Genomic DNA, 21,819 nt, shown 5'->3' on the forward strand with positions numbered 1-21,819 from the left:
TCCCTAGTTACGCCCCTGGCTGATAGTGGTATATCCTTTCTCATTCTAATTAGTTATTGTATTGCTTCATTATTGAAAGAAATCTTTTCCCTATATCCGGATGGCGTAATGTGTCAGATATGTTTTCTTTGACATCATATCCATATAAAGATAGATCCAGACTTATTTTAAGACGGTGCGCAAAATGTTTCTGAACCTCTATTTATTTATTTAGCTCTTTAATGAATGCATACGGGAATACCCGCTGACGTGTGTGTATAGATTGTTTAGACCTCCAGATCAATTTTAATTTTAGAAGATATTTTAAAGAAATTTAACAGTCAAAACAGAGTTTACCCCGTGTGGCCAATTAACTAGTATGTTGTTTTTTTTCTCAAAGATATACATAAATGTCAAATTTCTTGAGAAATCATTAGGCTACATTCTGAATACTGCTTTAAAAAAACAACAGTGACAAAAAATTCAAACAAAAAAATTAACACAAATATTTTATGTATTTATTATTATGTATTTATTATTTTTTAAAACAAAAAGATACTTGACAGACTGCAATGTCAGAATAATCCAATTGAAATGGTGTCAATATCATGATTGTGTGTCGCTAGTCACTCAAACTGTCAGAATAATCCAATGGAAATGGTGTCAGCATCATGATTGTGTGTCGCTAGTCACTCAAACTGTCAGGATCATCCAATGGAAATGGTGTCAGCATCATGATTGTGTGTCGCTAGTCACTCAAACTGTCAGGATCATCCAATGGAAATGGTGTCAGCATCATGATTGTGTGTCGCTAGTCACTCAAACTGTCAGGATCATCCAATTGAAATGGTGTCAGCATCATGATTGTGTGTCGCTAGTCACTCAAACTGTCAGGATCATCCAATGGAAATGGTGTCAGCATCATGATTGTGTGTCGCTAGTCACTCAAACTGTCAGGATCATCCAATGGAAATGGTGTCAGCATCATGATTGTGTGTCGCTAGTCACTCAAACTGTCAGGATCATCCAATTGAAATGGTGTCAAAGTCCTGATCGTGTGTCGCAGCTGATTACTTTTGGTTAACAACGCGCGAAGACCAGCTTTTCTCCATTCTATTTCTGCCAATATACCAACTAGCTGAAATGAAAATCATACCAATGCTTTAGCTTGTTCAACTGGTATAACACTCAAATAGGACGGGAGTAATAATGTTGTAACTTAAGGATGGCAACTTGACGAAGCGTGTTAGTGCTGACAGAACGAGCTCCTTACATGAGGAGAGAATGGTCAGTGAAAGACTTGGAGCTGGACGACAAGATGGTGATGTCAACTATGTCCCCTAGTGTATGGCTTTTCGTCAAGATCCTAAGCACAAGTGCTATCAATATATTTAAGGTTTTTTTTTTTTTTTTTTTTGCAGAGGAAAACATTTATTTGAAAAAGAAATCCCCACTCATTTATATCATATTCAAGCTGTGATATCGATACTTTCGGGAATATACCGCGTTTACCCATGCGTACTCTTATTTTGAGTAATGGTACAGTGTATTTTAGTATATACATTTTTAGCTCTTGCTAGAGTGCATACAGTACAAAGCTACTGTTGATATATGATGTAATGTTGTGTAAGAGTGAGTTCCCTTAGCGGATAAGGAAGTGTGTGTTGCTGTTCGTTATCCAATATGGTTGAATAAAGCCTGTGTATGTTTTGTAAATCGGCCTTGTCGTTTGTCTATTTCTACTTGTATTTAAGAGTATATAAACAGCTTACAAAGTATAAATAGTCGTCCTACCTGTTGTCTAGTAGCCACCACTGCTCTTTGCTTAAGTTCAAAGTTAGCTGGGGCGGTCATTGCCCTGTGTTTATGTCTGGAGTCCGACACGTGAATGCTGTCAGGGCGCTCTCGGAGGAGTCGTCGCCGTAGTTCAGCTTCGTCGGGACTTAGCAAAGGGCGTTTGTGTGTCAACGTCCGTGCACTGTGAGCCACACTACAGCTTTGCCCTACTCCCCCTTGATGACTGGACGCCATGGCAACGTGTTGTCTTGAGACAGCGTCTCCAGTTGTGTGAACGTCATCGTTTGAGTCTTGCTCACTTGCCAACTCTGTCAGCTCAAAGAATGAGCCAGCTTTAGCACTTACTGGGGAGATTTTTGTCACCGGCAAGGACGCAGACAAAAGCTGCGTTTCCACATGCTTGTTCTTGGTGAATATATCGTTGAATTTGTTCAAGACATTGTTTCTTAGGCTTCTCTCCTGAGCGCTGAATGCCTCCCTTCCATACTTTGGCTTCAAGGATTTCATAAATCGTGGAGATGCAGTAGCGACGACGGAGACCAGAGTGTTGACTTTTGAAAACATGGATTGGATATCATTCTGTCCAGATTCTGCCAATGAAACTCTTCTGTTGGAATTAATCTCTTTGGTAATAAAACTCCGGCGTCTAGCGTCCAGAACAATTTTCTTATTGAAGAAAGAATTTCGTGACGTTGAATCTCCGGAGGATCTTGACCTTGTCTCTGAATTCTGAAGACTTCCCTGAGAGACTTTCCAAGGATTACTTCCGTGTGTTTCACAACTCGACAAACTTTTGCGCTTGCCTTTACTGGCAGACGATTCCCACTTAACAAGTTTTCTTAGCAAAGTTGGGTTTTTGATACTCATTGCTTTTGTGTTTGGCTGTCTGTAACCATTCAAACCTGCGAATTAAAAATAAGCTTTTAATGTTACTGTATAGGGTCACTATAGTTTTCGTGTTTTTTGGGTTTGAAATTTTTAGTGGCGCCACGCCACTGTCTTACAGCCAGCCTTTAGTACTTCTTCCCAGTGATTTGTGACGGTATGCACCGGTACGGCGTAACGGCACGTTTTTCAATGTCGGTAAACAAGTAGGCTATTACTTTTCTTGGATTTTAACTTTTAGTTTTAATTTATTAGTAGTTAAAAGTTAGGCGACCCGACACTAAGTGCCGGCACCTTTTTTTTAAAAAAAAAAGCATTGCTTCTTCCATATAAATTATTGTTGTGTACCTCAAGCAGAAAAGTTTTTAATTTGATTCTGCGGAGCTAAAATGGGTAGCGCTGCGCACACATTATCATCTACATTTTAAAATACGCAGTTTATATTCTGTACGCCAGATACACCACAAATAATTAGTTCCTTCAGATATGAAGATTATTAGACCTACGTACTAGCCCAAAATCACCTGCAGGGCCGTAGGGAATTGCAACAGGAGCCATCATAAAGACAGTTCGGAGAGCATACCACGCGACCTTGCAACTTTGAACGCACGGCTTGGAGAAAGGATAGGCCAGCATATATATATATATATTTACAAGTCAAAGTATCTATCATTTTGTAAAAACGTCTTGGATTTGTTTCCCTTTGAAAAAAAAGTTTCTGTAATGACTTTGACTTGTTTTAGACATTCTTTCAGAAACTAAGAATATTAGATCCTAACCAAAACCTCTTCGGGCAGGGTTTAAACCGGGACTGTAGAGGTATGATCTATGCACAAGGATATGTCATAAAAAATACATTAAAAAATTAAAGTTTGTATACTATATTTACTATACTATACTGTACACTACTATACTATACTATACTATACTATACTATACTATACTATACTATACTATACTATACTATACTATACTATACTACGGTACGTGACGTTTTGGCGCCGCCGTTTTGGCGACGCCGATTTGGCCCCGCCGTTTTGGCGATGGGACGTTTTGGCGCGAGCCGTTTTGGCGACGGGACGTTTTGGCGCGAGATATCATTTGACGATAATTTAATAAGCACGTAGTTTTTTTTTTTAATGAACCCTTGAATTCCAGCGACTTAGGCAAATAACCATGGTGTCTATGTATACTTAACTTAAAGTCTTTTGAGAAACATGGAACATGTATTATATTTTTACTTATTATTAGCAAGTGTTTGGTATGTATAGCTGGAGATAACATACAGTCATTAAACAAACCAACGTTAATGTAAATAAATAATTGCATCAATTTTTAGTCTATCATCGTTTCATTTTGTTTTTAATTTTAAAGTAATATCTTAAAAAACGTTTTTGAAAATAAAAGTGTGCCTCTTAATAAACACACATACACAAGCCAAAATGTTTATTAAAGAAAATGATGTGAAAAACAAACACACATTTACATTTAGTACGTGAAAAATATGTCTTAACACAAACACTCATGCAAAACATAGATATGAATAATTCTTTTAAAAGAAATAATACAATAAACGTACATAATGTATTTCGCGCCAAAACGTCCCGTCGCCAAAACGGCTCGCGCCAAAACGACCTTCGCGCCAAAACGTCCTGCTTCGACTATACTATACTATACTATACTATAGCCTACTGTACTAGACTAGACTATACCATATCATGCCATGCCACACCACACCACATCATACTATACCATACTATACTTTACTATACTATAATATATTATGTAAGGTCCATTATAAATCTAAGTGTTTCAAGCCATTAAAGAGTGTAATTTAGACCTACCAGGAGCGGTGTGTTTTAGACATTCACAGAATTGCGACATTTCTTCATCGTGTTTCTCCTGATCTTGTTTTATCAAACGATACTCTTCGTCTAGAATCTGAAACAGCATTAACACATTATACTAATCTCAACATTGAGAGTGTTGATACATTTTTAAAATTTATATTCATGATGAAAAAATCAAAACTTGCCTTTTTACCTACTTAGCAGATAGCGGCTCATGGGTGGACCCAATGGGACCAGCTCTGAGTTTGTGTCAAAACACAAACTCTCTTTAAGACAAGATAAGATAATTTTTATGATCCAATCAAATGGAAATTCAGTTTGACAACAATTGACAACCTCAGCGTAACTACTGTAACAATAACATAGATGCAAATACGAACAACATTTACTCACGAAACAAATACACACAACCAGCGCTTTATGAATTAGACTTCTATGAACTTGTCGATGATGACAGATGATCTTGTAACACTCTGACCGAAAGTGGGATGAAGGAGTTTTTAAATCTTTCTGTTTTAGCTCTAATGGAAAGGAGACGACCATTTCGTTCAGATCTTATGTAATAGTGGTTTAATGGGTGAAGGTTATCTTGAAGAATCGTGAGTGTTTTGGAAAGGCATATTTCATAGAAAAGCTCTTCAAGTCTAGTGCGAGCGAGTAATTTGTATAGTATTTGTATTTGTAGGGAGGCATAACTACTAGATGAGCTATTTCATTCAATGATGTGGAGTCTGTTATAACATGGTTAAAGTAGAATTTATCTTACAAGAAAACATTTTGACTTTTACTTTTAAAAGTCGAAGAAATGGTAGCCGATGTATTATAATTAAACGTAGGCCTATAGCTATAGTAGAAGAAAACATTGAAAATAAATCTAGTTTTATTGATTAGAGAAGCAGATTTAGAGTTGGCATGACTCCCATAGGTTTAGTTTAGTTCAGCTTAAGTTCAGCGTTCCTCAACTTATGCTGTTGATGGCTAAGTAAGTGTGTAAAAATCTAGCCATATCTGATTTTAGAGAGCGCTACGTTTTAATGGTGAGTTGTCAGCTATCGAAAAGCTACTCAAGAGGTGAGTATATTTTAAAAGTTAAAAGATTTTTTTTTGTTGAAAAAAAAAAAAAAGAATGAGAACTGTTGATCCAGACTATGGCTGCTACAAGGACGTTGCGTGGGTTCTAATTGAAATTAAGATGGGTATTATAACGCTCCAAGAATGTAAAAAATGTATTTTAAAATTAATACATACAGCTAAAGATATCCGAGTCTTACAACGCATGGACGTAGCCGGGGGGGGGGGGGTTAGGGTTAGGGACGGAATTCAGTGACTGATTTTTTGCTTTCATTTTGTTTATTTTAGGTGACATTTTAATACTAAATCATCACTTACCACAGCACAGCCGAGGGGGTTTTGAGTTTAAAACCATCTATCATGGGGTTTTGAGTTTAAAACCCCCTACCAAACGACATGCAAACGACAATCCCCAAATCCCAAGAAAACAGCTCAGGAAGATTTTGACTTTAAAACCGCCTCTAAAAATTACGATAAACCCCCTCTCAATATAAATATACCCCCCCCCCTCATCCAGTTGGGGTTTGAAGCTAAAAAGTACCTATTCACAATATATATAAAAAAAGCAAATTACACACTATAAAATCTATGAGCGTAGCCAGCCAAAGGGGTTTTGAGTTTAAAATCCCCTGCCTGCGGGGTTTGAAGCTGAAAACTACCTCTTCAATATTAAAAAAAAGCAAATAACGCATTCAAAATACTATGAGCATAGCCAAAGGGAGTTTTGAGTTTAAAAAAGCAAATTACACACTAAAATTCTTTGAACGTAACTTAGCTAATGAGGGGTTTTGAGTTTAAATCCTCCTCCTCCAGATGGCTTTTTTTTTTTAAATTTAAAACCCCTCCAGATGGTTTTGAGTTTAAAATTCCCCTACATAGCGATTTGAGTTGAAAATCTCACTCTTCAAAATTATTTTCAAGCAAACTACAGTCACCAAATTCTATGACCGTAGCTAAATTGGGTTTTGAATTAAATAAAATAAAAACAAAAAAAACTCCAGAGATTTTTTAGTTTAAAACCCCTCAACAGATGATTTTGACGACAAAACTTCCCTTTTCTATATAAAATCTAAAGCGAAATAGAGGCATGTAAATCCAAGAGCGTAGTCAAGAGAGGTTACATATTTTACCAGTGGCTGGGCTCTATTAATAAAGCGTGAATAGTCATCTGCCGAATTTGAAAAACACTAAATGTGGCTCAACAAAGATGGCTAAAACAGATTTAAGAAGTCAGTTATAGAGATCGGGTCTAAATCAAGGAAATCATATGCCGATCTGGGAGTCGAACCCTTAGTAAGGTTGTGACAGAGCGTCGCATGAGGTTTTGCGGGACATGTTCTCTGACAAAATGAATTACGCATAATAAGAGTTGCAATGACATCCTAGTACAACTTGGCGCCACATGAGAAGAGGCTTCAGACAATGCCAGTGACAGCTTGCCGGAAAATGCGCCGAACGGCGCGAGAGGGTCTAAGTCAGTAAGAATAGCACATTAGGTTTTTGAAATACAACTTTTTAATAGCAAGATAATGCACTGTAGATACCTCAGAATAATCATTTTGTTGGCTTTCAATACCAGAAATAGTGCTCGGCGGTGGGGCTTCGCCCCGCGGTGCATAGCTCCCCCAGACCCCTTTGCTAGAAAGGGAGAGGAGTCTACAGGTTTTCCACTAATTCCAGGAAGAACTTATTATAGGGCACAATAAACGACTTCCGAAATGGTCTGAGTGTAATAAAGATTAATTATGTACACACACACACACATATATATTTTTTTCCGCGGGGGTCCCCACCCCCCAAAAAAAATCCTGGCTACGCCCATGTTACAACGGATACACCATAGCAGGGCCTGATTTAAGTAAGTGGAGGCCCAGGAACTTTTTCGAAAGCCCACTTATTAGTAGTAGTAAGGTTTATCTTGAACAGGCCATATTTTAGAAGAAAGAAAGAGTAGGCCTAGTCATCTTGTAACTTGAATCTCATTTTCCGGAGCTGCTTATATAAATTACGAGCACGTCACAAAAGGACACTTCTTAACCACAGCAGTGTTGCCAACTGTAAGTTTAGAAGCTGTCGGTTAAAATGAGAATTAAAATAATAATAATAAAAAAAAACAACAAACGCATAAAGTTGTTGACCCTTCAAAATTTGTGGGGGCTCTTTTCTTGTGGAATCCCCTGGATAGTAGCCCCCCCCCCTGCCCTCCATTAAATCTGACCCTGCACCATAGATTCCTGAAAATCCCACATGCAGCGTAAACAGGCAGGTTAAAGAAGCACAAGCAAGCAGCATAGTGCAGGCAGGTTAAAGAAGCACAAGCAAGCAGCATAGTGCAGGCAGGTTAAAGAAGCACAAGCAAGCAGCATAGTGCAGGCAGGTTAAAGAAGCACAAGCAAGCAGCATAGTGCAGGCAGGTTAAAGAAGCACAAGCAAGCAGCATTGTGCAGGCAGGTTAAAGGAGCACAAGCAAGCAGCATAGTGCAGGCAGGTTAAAGGAGCACAAGCAAGCAGCATTGTGCAGGCAGGTTAAAGAAGCACAAGCAAGCAGCATAGTGCAGGCAGGTTAAAGAAGCACAAGCAAGCAGCATTGTGCAGGCAGGTTAAAGGAGCACAAGCAAGCAGCATAGTGCAGGCAGGTTAAAGAAGCACAAGCAAGCAGCATAGTGCAGGCAGGTTAAAGGAGCACAAGCAAGCAGCATTGTGCAGGCAGGTTAAAGGAGCACAAGCAAGCAGCATAGTGCAGGCAGGTTAAAGAAGCACAAGCAAGCAGCATAGTGCAGGCAGGTTAAAGAAGCACAAGCAAGCAGCATAGTGCAGGCAGGTTAAAGGAGCACAAGCAAGCAGCATAGTGCAGGCAGGTTAAAGAAGCACAAGCAAGCAGCATAGTGCAGGCAGGTTAAAGGAGCACAAGCAAGCAGCATAGTGCAGGCAGGTTAAAGGAGCACAAGCAAGCAGCATAGTGCAGGCAGGTTAAAGGAGCACAAGCAAGCAGCATATTTCAGGCAGGTTAAAGGAGCACAAGCAAGCAGCATAGTGCAGGCAGGTTAAAGAAGCACAAGCAAGCAGCATAGTGCAGGCAGGTTAAAGAAGCACAAGCAAGCAGCATAGTGCAGGCAGGTTAAAGAAGCACAAGCAAGCAGCATAGTGCAGGCAGGTTAAAGAAGCACAAGCAAGCAGCATAGTGCAGGCAGGTTAAAGAAGCACAAGCAAGCAGCATAGTGCAGGCAGGTTAAAGGAGCACAAGCAAGCAGCATAGTGCAGGCAGGTTAAAGGAGCACAAGCAAGCAGCATAGTGCAGGCAGGTTAAAGAAGCACAAGCAAGCAGCATAGTGCAGGCAGGTTAAAGAAGCACAAGCAAGCAGCATAGTGCAGGCAGGTTAAAGGAGCACAAGCAAGCAGCATAGTGCAGGCAGGTTAAAGAAGCACAAGCAAGCAGCATAGTGCAGGCAGGTTAAAGGAGCACAAGCAAGCAGCATAGTGCAGGCAGGTTAAAGAAGCACAAGCAAGCAGCATAGTGCAAGCAGGTTAAAGGAGCACAAGCAAGCAGCATAGTGCAGGCAGGTTAAAGGAGCACAAGCAAGCAGTGCAGTTAAAACTGAAACCACAAAATACACATCACAATGACTAGAACATACCTGAAGTTTGACATCCAGTTGTCTTTGAAGCTGCATATTTCTGTGTCGAGTGAGCCGGTCAAGCAGCGGAGCGTCCATTGTCTTCTAGGTCGCTTCTTGGTAGTCTTTCAATGACAAACATAATGAAGACAAGAAAGAAAAATAATTGTATGTAGATCTATGACCTCTCTAACGTTGTATCAAATGTGTTGGTTCAGTTTCTAAAATTGGCATGTTCAGCTAGATCTATATATAGGCCTTAATTTAGTTAGCGGCCTACGAGCAGGACCAGGTTTAGGATTAGGAACTAAGCTATTTGCGATATTGGGCCCCTTAGATATCCTACTTGTCCAATGGGTACGCCCATAGTAGTAGGCCTATCAATATCAGACAGACTTAATTTTTTTTTTTTTACTCTTACTTAAAAATGATTGAAAATATCATAAGAAGGGGGGGGGGAATAACCTACAACACTGCTTGAGTAGGTAGAATACACAGAAAATATTTTACAGTCTTTTTGTGTCTCTGTTCTGCCGATATGAAAAATATATGACTAACTTTTTTTTTTATATATCTCGGCAATATATTATTATCAATTATCAGGTTGCTAGACCTATTCAAAATAGGACAAATCGTTAACCGAATCAGAAGAACCCGCTAAAAAAAAAAAAAAAAAAAAGGGAATGGAATGGAAGATATAGAATTGTAGAGAAAAGAAATCTACTTTACAAACTTTACCCCTCCCCTTTTTTTCATTTCCCCATTTTACCGAATTCGGCAGTGATGAAAAGCGCTTTATCAGTTATTATACATAGAATAAGAAATCAAGAAGTCAATTCACATGCGCGCGCGCACACACACACATGGAGAAAACTTACTTAGTTTATTAGAAATAGTCTTAGCTCTCTACAACCTCTACTACCAGATGCAGATACACACAATTATACATGATCTAATTCATTCTGCTAGAGTGTTACTAAAGCGATTACAGATCCTGGCAGATCGTGTTTACCCAGAGTCGCAGTGTGGCTTTAGGGCAGGAAGATCTACAACAGATATGATTTTCTCTCTGCGGCAGCTACAGGAGAAGAGCAGAGAACAAAAGCAGCCCCTCTTCATAGCTTTTATTGATTTGACCAAGGCCTTTGACCTTGTTAGCAGAAGCGGTCTGTTTGCTGTACTAGAGAGAATCGGCTGTCCAAATAAGTTAAGAAAACTAGTGTCAGCTTTTCACGAAAATATGCAGGGCACCGTTCAGTTTGAAAGTTCTTCCTCCAGGCCATTCTCCATTAAGAGCGGTGTAAAACAAGGATGTGTACTGGCCCCTACACTATTTGGCATCTTCTTCTCAGTCGTACTATCCAGTGCTTTTAAATCCCTGGAAGACGGAATATACATCCATAGCAGATCCGATGGAAGGCTCTTTAACCTGGCACGTCTTAAAGCCAAAACGAAAAGGCGTCGTATCTTGATAAGGGAGCTGCTGTTTGCCGATGACGCGGCACTCGTATCTCACTCACAAGGAGGTCTACAGAAGCTAGTGAACGCCTTAGCAGATGCTTGTCAAGAGTTTAGCCTTACTATAAGTCTCTCCAAGACCGAAATCCTGGCACAAGACGTTGCAGAAATACCTATAATACAAATTGGGAACCACACCCTTTCAGTGGTGCAGGAATTTACCTACTTGGGTTCAACCATTGTCAGTAACCTAGACTTAGACATCGAGCTGACAAAAAGGATAGGAAAAGCTACCACAGCATTGGCAAAACTATCCAAGCGCGTCTGGGAAAATGGTAAATTGACCACAGCGACCAAAATCCTAGTCTACAACGCCTGTGTTGTGAGCACTCTCCTTTATGGCAGTGAAAGCTGGTCAACATACATGTACCAAGAGCACAGATTGAATAGTTTCCACTTGCGCTGCCTGAGACGCATAATGGGCATCTCTTGGAGGGACCATGTCTCCAATCAGGAAGTTTTGAGATTGGCCAATATGAACAGCATGTATGCTCTCCTGACACAAAGGAGATTACGCTGGCTCGGACATGTCACCCGCATGCCAGATGGTAGAATCCCGAAAGATATCTTATATGCTGAGCTTGTGGAAGGAGTCAGACCCAAGGGCCGCCCAAGACTAACATATAGAGATGTCTGCAAGCGAGACATGAGAGCCTCAGGCATCAGTGAAAGTATGTGGGAAAACATAGCCAAAGACCGGAGTGCATGGAGACAGACTGTGCGTGCTGGGACAACCCTTGCTGAGAATAAAAGAATTGAAGCGGCTTTAATCAAGAGGGAAAAAAAGAAAGCTGCCCTGTCTGCTAGCCCTAAATCAGAGGCATACAAATGTACGAATTGTGGCAAAGTCTGCCGTTCTAGAATTGGCTTGATTAGCCACACCAGATTCTGCCCCGTCTCAAGATTAAGCCAAAACCAGTGACTCACTTGGGCGCATCCATTGCCTTTCGAGACAAAAGGAGCCATATATAATTCATTCACAGATAACTCGGATGAGGGTTTTCTTTAATCTTTTTAGGCCCTTTCGAAAATCTAACATATTTTTTTTTTGAATCCAGAAAGAATCGAAGACGACAGTGAACCTTTTTATTTCTACTTAATAACATAATATTTGTTTTCTTAAACTGATTGGTTTTTACTATTCGTCCTTAACCATTGACTACTGTTGGCTACTGTTTGCTACTACTGACTTAAATAGAATTGTTAGCTAGAATTTAATATAGTAACCTATGTTAGCCTATATAGCTCTAGCGTCAATCATGAAAAGACCGTCAGAAGGTAGGCCAACACTTTAACTATTGCACGCACATATTCTTTTTTTCTCAATTCCAACACGTGAGAAGTAAATAGATCTAAATCTAATGCATTTTAAAACAAATAAAAGATTATTTTAATCCTCACTTTAGAATATCTTACGTGAACGTGAAGTGGGCCAGGAGGACTGGGATTGTGAATTTTGGCTAAGAATGAATTTGGTGCATAGTGATTGTGGAACCCCCCGCCACCGCCCCCCACACGCTTATTTATTTATTACAATTTTCCCAGTTTAATATGATAATGAGTGGGCTTAACTGAACGTCTAGAAGAAGCTAAAATAAAACGCCTATATTTAGAAATAAACTTACAGGCATACGTAGTCCTATGTTAGAACAAGTATATTTTTTTAAAAATAGCAAACACTCGCGTGCACACACACACACACATTTTCTCTCTCTCTCTCACACACACACAAATATTCACACAGGCACATGTTACAGAACGTAATTGACATCTCCATTAATTGTTAATGTCCGGTTATAAAACAAAATGAACAAGGCGGCCTGCACATAAAAGTGTCATGACCAAAAACAGCCCGTGACAAAGGCTACTTACATGACAGCTAACAGAAACCAACATCGCTGTATTACTTATTTAATAGTTGGTAACACAGGAGCGCCATCTGTAATGCAGTGTTCACCAATGACGCCATTCTGAACTTCGCGTGTCTAAAGGTTCATCTTCTTGTGTAGGCCTACTAATTGCGTGTCTTGTTGCTTAAGGTTGTTAAGAGTTAAGTCATTGATGTTTTTAATTGTAGAATTCGCTACAACTTTGCTTACGAAATAATTGCTGATAAACCGTTTACTACATTAATCGGAGACATCATCTGTGGAAAGCACTCGTTCGATGTAGCACGTCAATATCGTTCACACTTGTTTATTCAATAACCAATCGAACAGGTTTTATTTGAAGGACCTAGTCCTTGTATAGAACACCAGTGTTGTGCTTACATTTTATAAATACAATATGAACACACATTTTGTTATAACTATTTGGCAGTCTTTAAAAACACAACATTGCCCGCTCTGCTACGAAAACATGTAGATGATTGATTGAAGAATGGTTCTTAAATATTTATGTCAGAAGTCAACATGGTCAACATAAAAAGTAGCTGGAATAAACAAGCAAAATATAAAAATACTTTTTAAAAAATTAAAAAAGCTTATCAAAGGGGAAGAGTTTCACACTTACAAGTTACTTACAACTATAGACCTATAGCTCAAAAAGCTATTTCCCATTCTCGATATCAAACAAACAAACAAAAAAAACTACCAATAATAAATTGATTAATGTTTTATTATGTACACTAAATAATTGTTTAAAGTTTCAACTTGATCCGAGGGTGGGTGAGGTTGAAATAACGTGTACAATTATCTAAGCGGACAAAATCCAAAATATTTAGCCATATCTTTGAATACTGAAGGATTAATTTCCCTAGTTTTTCTCTATCTATCTATCTATCTATCTATCTATCTATCTATCTATCTATCTATCTATCTATCTATCTATCTATCTATCTGTCTGTCTGTCTGTCTGTCTATTTGTCATGACTATAACATTGAAGAATAGAAATGTTACAATTTCCGATACTTCCTCCAATCCAATGCTTGCTTTAGTCTACGAGAGCTACGACAGAGTTCGATAAAATAAACCCCTCAGATTTTGTGAGATAGAAAAACTTCTCATCAGGAAGAGCGTGTGAAGCTATTTGAAGTCTGAGAGGCCGTATTGATTGGTTTAAATATTACGCTTTTTAAATTTATTGTACGCCATAGCAGAGTAAAGCTGTGATAATTATGGATTTATCCTTACAAAAGCCGCGTGACACATATTAAAGATCAAAGAAAAATTTTGAATACAGGCGTAGGCGGTGAGGATTGATGTTAAACGCTCTCCGGCAGACAACGGCTTTGTCTGCGTAACTTGAGACAAAATATGCAGGTCAACTGGGTTTGGGTCGTCATGGGAAATATAATGCACATTATTATACGTTACGGTTTTGCAAGTTTATTCAATGTATAAATCAAAAGTTTGGAACTTCTGCCCATTGAGCTCAGACAGACCACATGTTTCACTACATTGAAGAACACTAAGACCTCAGACAGACCACATGTTTCACTACATTGAAGAACACTAAAACCTCAGACACACCACATGTTTCACTACATTGAAGAACATTAAGACCTCAGACAGACCACATGTTTCACTACATTGAAGAACATTAAGACCTCAGACACACCACATGTTTCACTACATTGAAGAACACTAAGACCTCAGACAGACCACATGTTTCACTACATTGAAGAACACTAAGACCTCAGACAGACCACATGTTTCACTACATTGAAGAACACTAAGACCTCAGACACACCACATGTTTCACTACATTGAAGAACACTAAGACCTCAGACACACCACATGTTTCACTACATTGAAGAACACTAAGACCTCAGACAGACCACATGTTTCACTACATTGAAGAACATTAAGACCTCAGACAGACCACATGTTTCACTACATTCAAGAACACTAAGACCTCAGACAGACCACATGTTTCACTACATTGAAGAAAACTAAGACCTCAGACAGACCACATGTTTCACTACATTTTAAGATGAGCTTGTTATTTTAACTCTCGTGTTTATGTCTGTTATGTTATCATTTCAACAGTGTATATTGTTATTTGAGTTAAAATTAATAGTGACTTAATCTACAAGCTAAATTATTTTGTTCCTTTTTCACTTTCAGTTTTTCCGTGTAACTTACGATGAAATTGGTATAGTAACATCCACCATACAATAATTTGTTTTGGACTCATAAATAGTTCATTAACATCTCTATTATTCTCTATAGTTAACATCCTTCTTAAGAAGCAATGTTTTATTTCAGTAAACAGTGAAGCGAAATGTTTTTAAAACAGTTTCCTCTTAATAGCCATCAAAGCTTCTTATGCAGCAGAAGATCTGCATACTCTTACTTAGACTTAGACTTAGGTCCTCCCGCGCCATTCGGCGCATTGGGCGGCAAGCTGTCTCCATAATGATCTGTCACTGGCAATGTCTGAAGCCTCTTCCCATCTGGTGTCCACTGTTCTGAGGTCCTCCATGAAGGTGTGTCGCCAGGTAATACGAGGACGTCCCTGTTTGCGCTTTCCTCGTTTTGGCTTCCATGTTGTCGCAACTCTTGGTGTGCGTAATTCATTTTGACGTAGAACATGTCCCGCAAACCTCATGCGACGCTCAGTCACAACCTCACTAAGTGTTCGACTCCCAGTTCGGCAAAGGATTTCCTTGTTTGAGATCCGGTCTGTGTAACTGACTCCCAAAATCCGTCTCAGCCATCTCTGTTGAGCCACATTTAGTCTTTTCTCAATTTTGACAGATGACTTCCACGTCTCACATGCATATGTAGCAGTTGGAATGACGATTGTGTTGAGAAGGTGTATTTTTGTCTCGAGTCCAATGGCTTGGCTAGTCCAAATAGGCTGCAGCCTTTGCATACTCACTCTCTCAGAAATTATTTAAGTTTGTGATGGCTAAGAGCTACAATCTTAATCATCAATTTGCTAATGGACCTCATTCACCAATCGTAAATAAACAGCATTGAGCCACGTGTTTCCTTATCTCTACTAAACACATTACGATCTAATTTTAATCAACAATAGTTATCATGTGACACTTTTTTTTCGTTGTTTTATCAATATTATCACGTGACCATTCGCTTTGGTGAATGAGGTCCATTGCTTCAAGAAATGTCTGCACACAAAGGGCTTCCTGATGAAATGCAATGCCATTTTTTCCTTTGAAAGAAGCGCCAAGCCTATTTCTTGCAGCTGCCCTACTTTTTGCATTATCTGTTGAAATGGGGCAGCCGAACGGACCACATTAAATTTCATTGTCCCGTAAACCTGATTTGCCTCGCCTTACCGTTTATAAAAATCTTTGCATACTTTAACTGTGTAATACTAGCCACATTTTCCCGAATAATGGATTCCCTTATACGCGTAAATCGTGCTTCTGTGAGTTTCAATTCTCTTTACATACTAGGAGATTAACAAACAACATGAGATTTTAAAATGTTAATAGTCCTATAGAAGTCAAACTAGTCTGAGCATACTCGAATGAATCTAAAGCTGGAAAAAAAAATTAGGAAGTATTTAGGAAGTATTTCTTGGTGTTTCTTGATTTTTCAGCTACAAAGTCATTGATAAATTAGAATTATTATTTAAAAAGTCAAACATATAACTAAGTAGAAATAAACAAGAAAAGGTTAAGAAAAAAAAGAGAGATGAAAAAAAAAACAACAACAACAACTGAAATCCCCTGCCAAGAGATGCAGAAAAATGTCAGAATTCCTTGCCAGTTTGGCACAAACAATTCAGGAACGTTTCTGAATCTCATTAAAACTTTGAAAAAGGAATATTCACAACTTCATGTACGCCTGGAGATCATGTCACGTTAGATGACACAAAAACACTTACTCATAAAAAGATGCAGGCAGGGCCGGCCTTAGGCCACTGCAACCTATGCGACCGCAGTGGGCCCCACACTTTCTTATGCCCCACGCTAATCCTAGGTGTAGATTATTAAATTAAACCATTTTACCATTTTATAACTTAAAACAGATTTTCTGCCTCCTGATTTACCAGAAGCTCCTGGAAATCTCCTGAAATTGCAAAACATACGAAAAAGTCCTGGAAATCTCCGGAGATTATTAAAATCTTGAAAACTCATAAAAATCTGAAATACCGGTATAGACAAAATTGTCATTTTGGGATGTCATTCTATATGGAAAACGCCAATCCTACGCGCGATAAAAAAAAAAAACACGGCATTATACAATACCAGTAATTGTGGAATCTGGTGAAAGAAGCTTCTCGCGCCTTTTTTTTTCAAAATGGCGCTGCACTGTTGAGACATGCAATTTGTGCTTTCAAATTGAATTTTATCATTGCTTTGATTTTGGATGTTCATTTGTTATTACTTATGTAGATGAGGAAAGAGGACTTCTGTCTAGATTTGCGTTACTAGATCTAGATTTGTTAAACTTTATTTATTCTAGATCTATAATATAAATAAAAGAAGAAAATGGCGACCCAAGATGGCGGCCGATCTAGTCTTAGATCTATCCATTATGGTAGAGACCAACTCCTCAAACTTCGTTCAAAGAGGAAGCCTCTTCCACCATGTTATGCACATATAAATTGTCTGTACCCTTAGTACAAGGAAAAGGGGGGAAAAAGGAGGACTAAGGCAAAGACTAAGAAGAAGAGTTTTTCACCCACCACTTTATTCTAGCTAATGTCCGCTTCATTAGAAATAAATTGGATGTGATATGTGCCCATGTACGTTACGACCACGTTTTTAGGGAAAGTTGTCTAATGGCGTATACAGAGACATGGTTAGAGGAGGATGGCAACGATGATCTGCTGCTATTGATGGTTTCTTTTGCGTTAGATCTGACAGAACGGCTAAGAAGAAAAAAAGGAGGGGGGTTGTGTGTGTACATCAACATGAAGTACTGTAACAACTACACGGTTAAAAAGAGAATGTGCTGTCCTGATCTAGAACTACTGGCGCTCTCATTGAGACCTTTTTATTTGCCATGAGACTTTGGTGTAATTGTCCTTGTTTATGTTCCGCCTACAGCCAAGACGGAGGTTGCAGCTGGAATCATCGCTGACGTAGTGCATGAGTTTCAGACAAGGTCACCGGACGCACCAGTAGTTATACTGGGTGATTTTAATAAATGCACCTTGAAGGTTGATCTAGCCACCTTCTACCAACACATCTCATGTCCAACAAGAGAGAACAGAACTCTGGACTTATGTTACCGTAACATCAAAGAAGCATTCACATCTCGTGAAAAGCCACCACTAGGATCATCGGACCACAAAACAGTACAACTGCTGCCTAATTACCGCACGCAACTTAAAGAGGGCAAAGTCATTAAGAAAACCGGACAAGAATGGACTCAAGACAACATTCTCAAACTACAGGGTTGTCTAGACTGCACCGACTGGAATTTGTTTAAAGAGACCACTTCAAATCTAGAAGAATGGATCAAAGCAGTGACAAATTACATCAAATTCTGTGAAAACACGTGTATCAGAACTAAGAGTATCAAGATATACCCCATAAACCAAGGATCACTGCAAAAATAAAACGGGAAATCATCAAAAAGAAAAGGGCATTTATGAGTGGCGACAGACAGGAAAGGAAAATAGCACAACGTAATCTCAGCGTCGCTCTTGAGGAAGGGAGGAGAAACTACCACACCAAGCTGGAGGACTCGATAAGTGACATGAGACAGGCGTGGGGTATCATGAACAAAATGTCTGGAGCACAAGTCAAAAGTAAAAATAATCTTGCTACAAGAGACGACAAAACATTATCCAACGAGCTAAATGATTTCTATTGTCGTTTCGACACTAACGATTTTGATTATCTAAAACTCAATGCTCTGTAAGATGTCAAAGTTAACAACTGTTTAGAATTAGCGATTACTAAAGAGCACGTCTGCAACATTTTCAAATACGTCAACCCAATGAAAGCGGGTGGTTCTGATGGTATACAAGTGCGAATCTTAAAAGAATGTGCTGAACAACTAGCTGAACCTTTCTTAGAGATTTTTTCCACTTCATTACTAAACCATGAGATATTGTCTATGTGGAGGTTTTCTACAATTGTGCCTGTGCCAAGGGTTTCCAAACCAAAGGAAATGAATGACTATAGACCTGTTTCACTTACTTCCATTGTGTCTAAATGTTTAGAAAAACTGGTTAAAATGTTTCTTTTAAATGATCTTTGTAGTAAGTTGGACCCTTTACAATTTGCTTACCAAAAGGGTAAAGATGTAGACGATGCCATCCTAAATATTTTAAATTGTGTCTACAAACATCTGGACTTACCGAACACTTATGTAAGATTGTTCTTTATTTATTTCTCATCAGCTTTTAATACCTTACAATTTCATTTACTTATTAAAAAAATGAAAGCGTTGAAGATTAGTCCATCTATAATACTATGGGCTAATGAATTTTTGACCCAAAGACCTCAGAGGGTTAGGGTAAACAATATAATTTCAAACGCACGCATAGATAACAAAGGGGCGCCCCAGGGGGCTGTAACATCGCCATTGTGATTCATTTTGTACACCAATGATTTTCAATCCGATAGTCCTTTTTGCTCCTTCACAAAATTCGCTGATGATGCGGCTCTTCTTGCCCTGTTCTCAATGCGTTATAGAAACACACGTCTGCATACATGCGTTCAGTTTTATAACTATCATATGTATAAGTTGTGGGCCGAATCGTATAGCAAAGCCCGGGCCGATTTTGACACCTAGTTCGCCCTGCTCCTGAGGATTTTTAGCTCATGCAAGAATTGTTTGCACCTTCCCGCGCCATTGACCAACAACCGATTAATAGAAAAAAACTAACAAATTGTGTACCTATGAACCTATGCAGTTTTATTAGTTGAATTGCCTACCGAAAAGTATTTCAGAGCGCAGCAATTCTTCTTATCTTATCTTATATAATACAGACGTTACTTCAAAAAAGAAGATGATTACGTCCTACGCGTCATGCATTTAGTCATGCATATTAACCAATGACTTAAATTCTGCCAAGTCACTGGTTTTCCTGGCTAGCTCAGGCAACCCATTCCATGCTCTAATAGCACTAGAGAAGAAGGAGTATTTGTACAAATTTGTCCTAGCATATGGGACGAGGAATGTGCCTTTATCTTTGTGTCTTTCAGAGTATTTTATTAAATTTTGTTTTTGTATTTGAAGATTATGGTTCAGTGTTTTATGTATGATTGCTACTTTACTTTTGAGCCTTCAGTCCTGAAGGCTTTCTAAATTTAGTGATTTTACTAAAGGTGTTACTCTAGTCAAATGTGAATATTCGTTTGTTATGAATCTCACTGCTCTATTTTGTGTCTGTTCCAGTTTCTTAATGTTTTCTTGAGTTGAGGGGTCCAAAACGGAGGATGCATATTCTATTATTGGCCTAACCAAGGTTAAATAACATTTTAGTTTTATGTTCTTATTTGATTTATAGAAATTTCTTTTAATAAATCCTAATGCTTTGTTTGATTTTTTTGTAGTTTCATCAATATGTGGAGTCCATGACAGTTTTTCATTTATTATAACACCTAGGTATTTTGCGTTTTTAGTCTGTGTTACTGGTTTGCCATGAATAAGATAAGTGGAATTAATTTGTTTTAGTTTTTTTGTTACTCTTAACAACTGACATTTTTCTGGGTGGAAAGACATGCTCCAATTTGATTGCCATTTCTGTAATTCATCTAATTTTCTTTGTAAAATATCTGTGTCTTGTATTGTTTTTATTGTTCTATATATTATGCAATCGTCTGCAAATAATCTGACTTTTGTTCCTGAAGTAATGCAATTTGGTAAATCATTTATGTAAATTAAAAATAGTAGTGGACCCAAGACTGTTCCTTGAGGCACACCTGAGTTTACTGTGATCGGTGTTGATTTAGAGCCATTTATTATTACAGTTTGTTCTCTCCCTATCAGAAAATCTTTAATCCACTGATGCAGTGGACCATTAATGCCGAAATATTTTAATTTTTTAAGCAAACTATGGTGGTGAACTTTGTCAAAAGCCTTAGAAAAATCTAGTAAGATAGCATCTATTTGTTCACTATTATCTAAACCATGTCCAGATGCTTTATTTGGTTTGGTGTTGGCTAATAGTTTTTGAATTCCATTTTCTTGTACTACTATATCTTCTATGTTGTCTACTTGGTTCAAATTCAGTAATATGTCTTTGTCTCCTGGGGCTGAGAATGCTGATGCAAAGTATTTGTATTCAACCGAGATAGTAATACACATGTTTAGTAGCGGACTATTTAGTTGCTTTCTAAAAAGAAAATGCATACTCGTGTCTTATAAGGCAAGTTAGTAAATAATATTCCGTGCTTGCACCAAGCATTTTGTGGAAGAGCCGCAACCTAGGAGTCAAAGAGCCATATGCAGCTTGAGAGCCATAGTTTGCACTGTCATAGGCAAACATATTAGCAAATATAGCCTAACAATAAAGTGAATAAAGTAAGGTTATTGCTGGAGTTCTGCTCGAAAAAATAAAACAGTATTACCAGATTTTTCCTAAAAAAATATTTCATTTTAGAAAGATAAAACTGACCTCAATGGTTGAGTGTTTACTGTTGACAGTTATAGATCTATTGATAAAGAGCTATAAATTATTTGACCTACCTAGTTAAACAAAGTCTCAGTTTGTATCCTTAATACCTAGTCCATCGAAACCAAAATACACATTCGACACATTTCGGAATAAATCTAAGAGTTCATTCACTGTAAGACACTCGTCTTGTTCTTAATAAGAACCTTAGCCTTACGTTAAACATCGACGTATCTCTTATGGCAATGGACTTATTGACTTCTTAATAGACTTCCCTTCGTGTAACATGAAAATCAGGGGAGTTAATGTTTATTTCAGATCAAAAGCTTGTTGAATATAGAGGAAGAGAAAAAGACTTTACACAGAGTTCAATTGTCCTCTATGAATCACGGAGATTTATATGTCTTTACGTCTGTCCGAAAGTTAAAACATTATCCATTAAGGAAAACTCAGTTATACAAATACTGCGTAATTCGGTACGTATTGAATACGATGCAGAGATACTTGTACACGTTGGGCGTACACCATAAAAGCTGATTATATTGGCTACACATTGAAACAGGAATTGATTTTTTTTTTAAACGGGGGAGAATTAAATACGGCTATTCATTGG

At 38.3% G+C, this 21,819-nt stretch overlaps 1 protein-coding gene across 2 annotated transcripts; it reads right to left on the reverse strand.

Moving 5' to 3' along the window:
• Nucleotides 1-510: 510 nt before the first annotated feature.
• On the reverse strand, nt 511-21,740 carry LOC106056866 (uncharacterized). Of its 2 annotated transcripts, XM_013213766.2 has the most exons (6): nt 21,281-21,740; nt 12,587-13,145; nt 9,218-9,321; nt 4,506-4,602; nt 1,774-2,678; nt 511-1,117 (listed from the first exon to the last, which is right to left on the reverse strand). In XM_013213766.2, exons 3-6 carry the CDS (start codon nt 9,293-9,295, stop codon nt 980-982), a joined length of 1,218 nt encoding a protein of 405 aa, XP_013069220.2. In that variant the 5' UTR covers nt 9,296-9,321; nt 12,587-13,145; nt 21,281-21,740; the 3' UTR covers nt 511-979. The 2 variants fall into 2 exon arrangements, with proteins under 2 accessions (XP_013069220.2, XP_013069219.2); XM_013213765.2 differs by lacking the exon at nt 12,587-13,145 and having other exon boundaries at nt 21,281-21,739.
• Between the last annotated feature and the right edge of the window lie 79 nt (nt 21,741-21,819).

Source organism: Biomphalaria glabrata, chromosome 3 (assembly GCF_947242115.1).
Source record: "Biomphalaria glabrata chromosome 3, xgBioGlab47.1, whole genome shotgun sequence".
Classification (NCBI taxonomy): domain Eukaryota; kingdom Metazoa; phylum Mollusca; class Gastropoda; family Planorbidae; genus Biomphalaria; species Biomphalaria glabrata.

Excerpts from the sequence above, each read along its gene's own strand:
- LOC106056866 (XM_013213766.2), bottom strand. The coding sequence starts at position 9,295 with ATGGACGCTCCGCTGCTTGACCGGCTCACTCGACACAGAAATATGCAG. Across the intron at positions 4,603-9,217 it reads AACTGGATGTCAAACTTCAG|ATTCTAGACGAAGAGTATCG; the intron begins GTATGTTCTAGT and ends ATGCTGTTTCAG. Across the intron at positions 2,679-4,505 it reads TCTAAAACACACCGCTCCTG|GTTTGAATGGTTACAGACAG; the intron begins GTAGGTCTAAAT and ends TTTAATTCGCAG.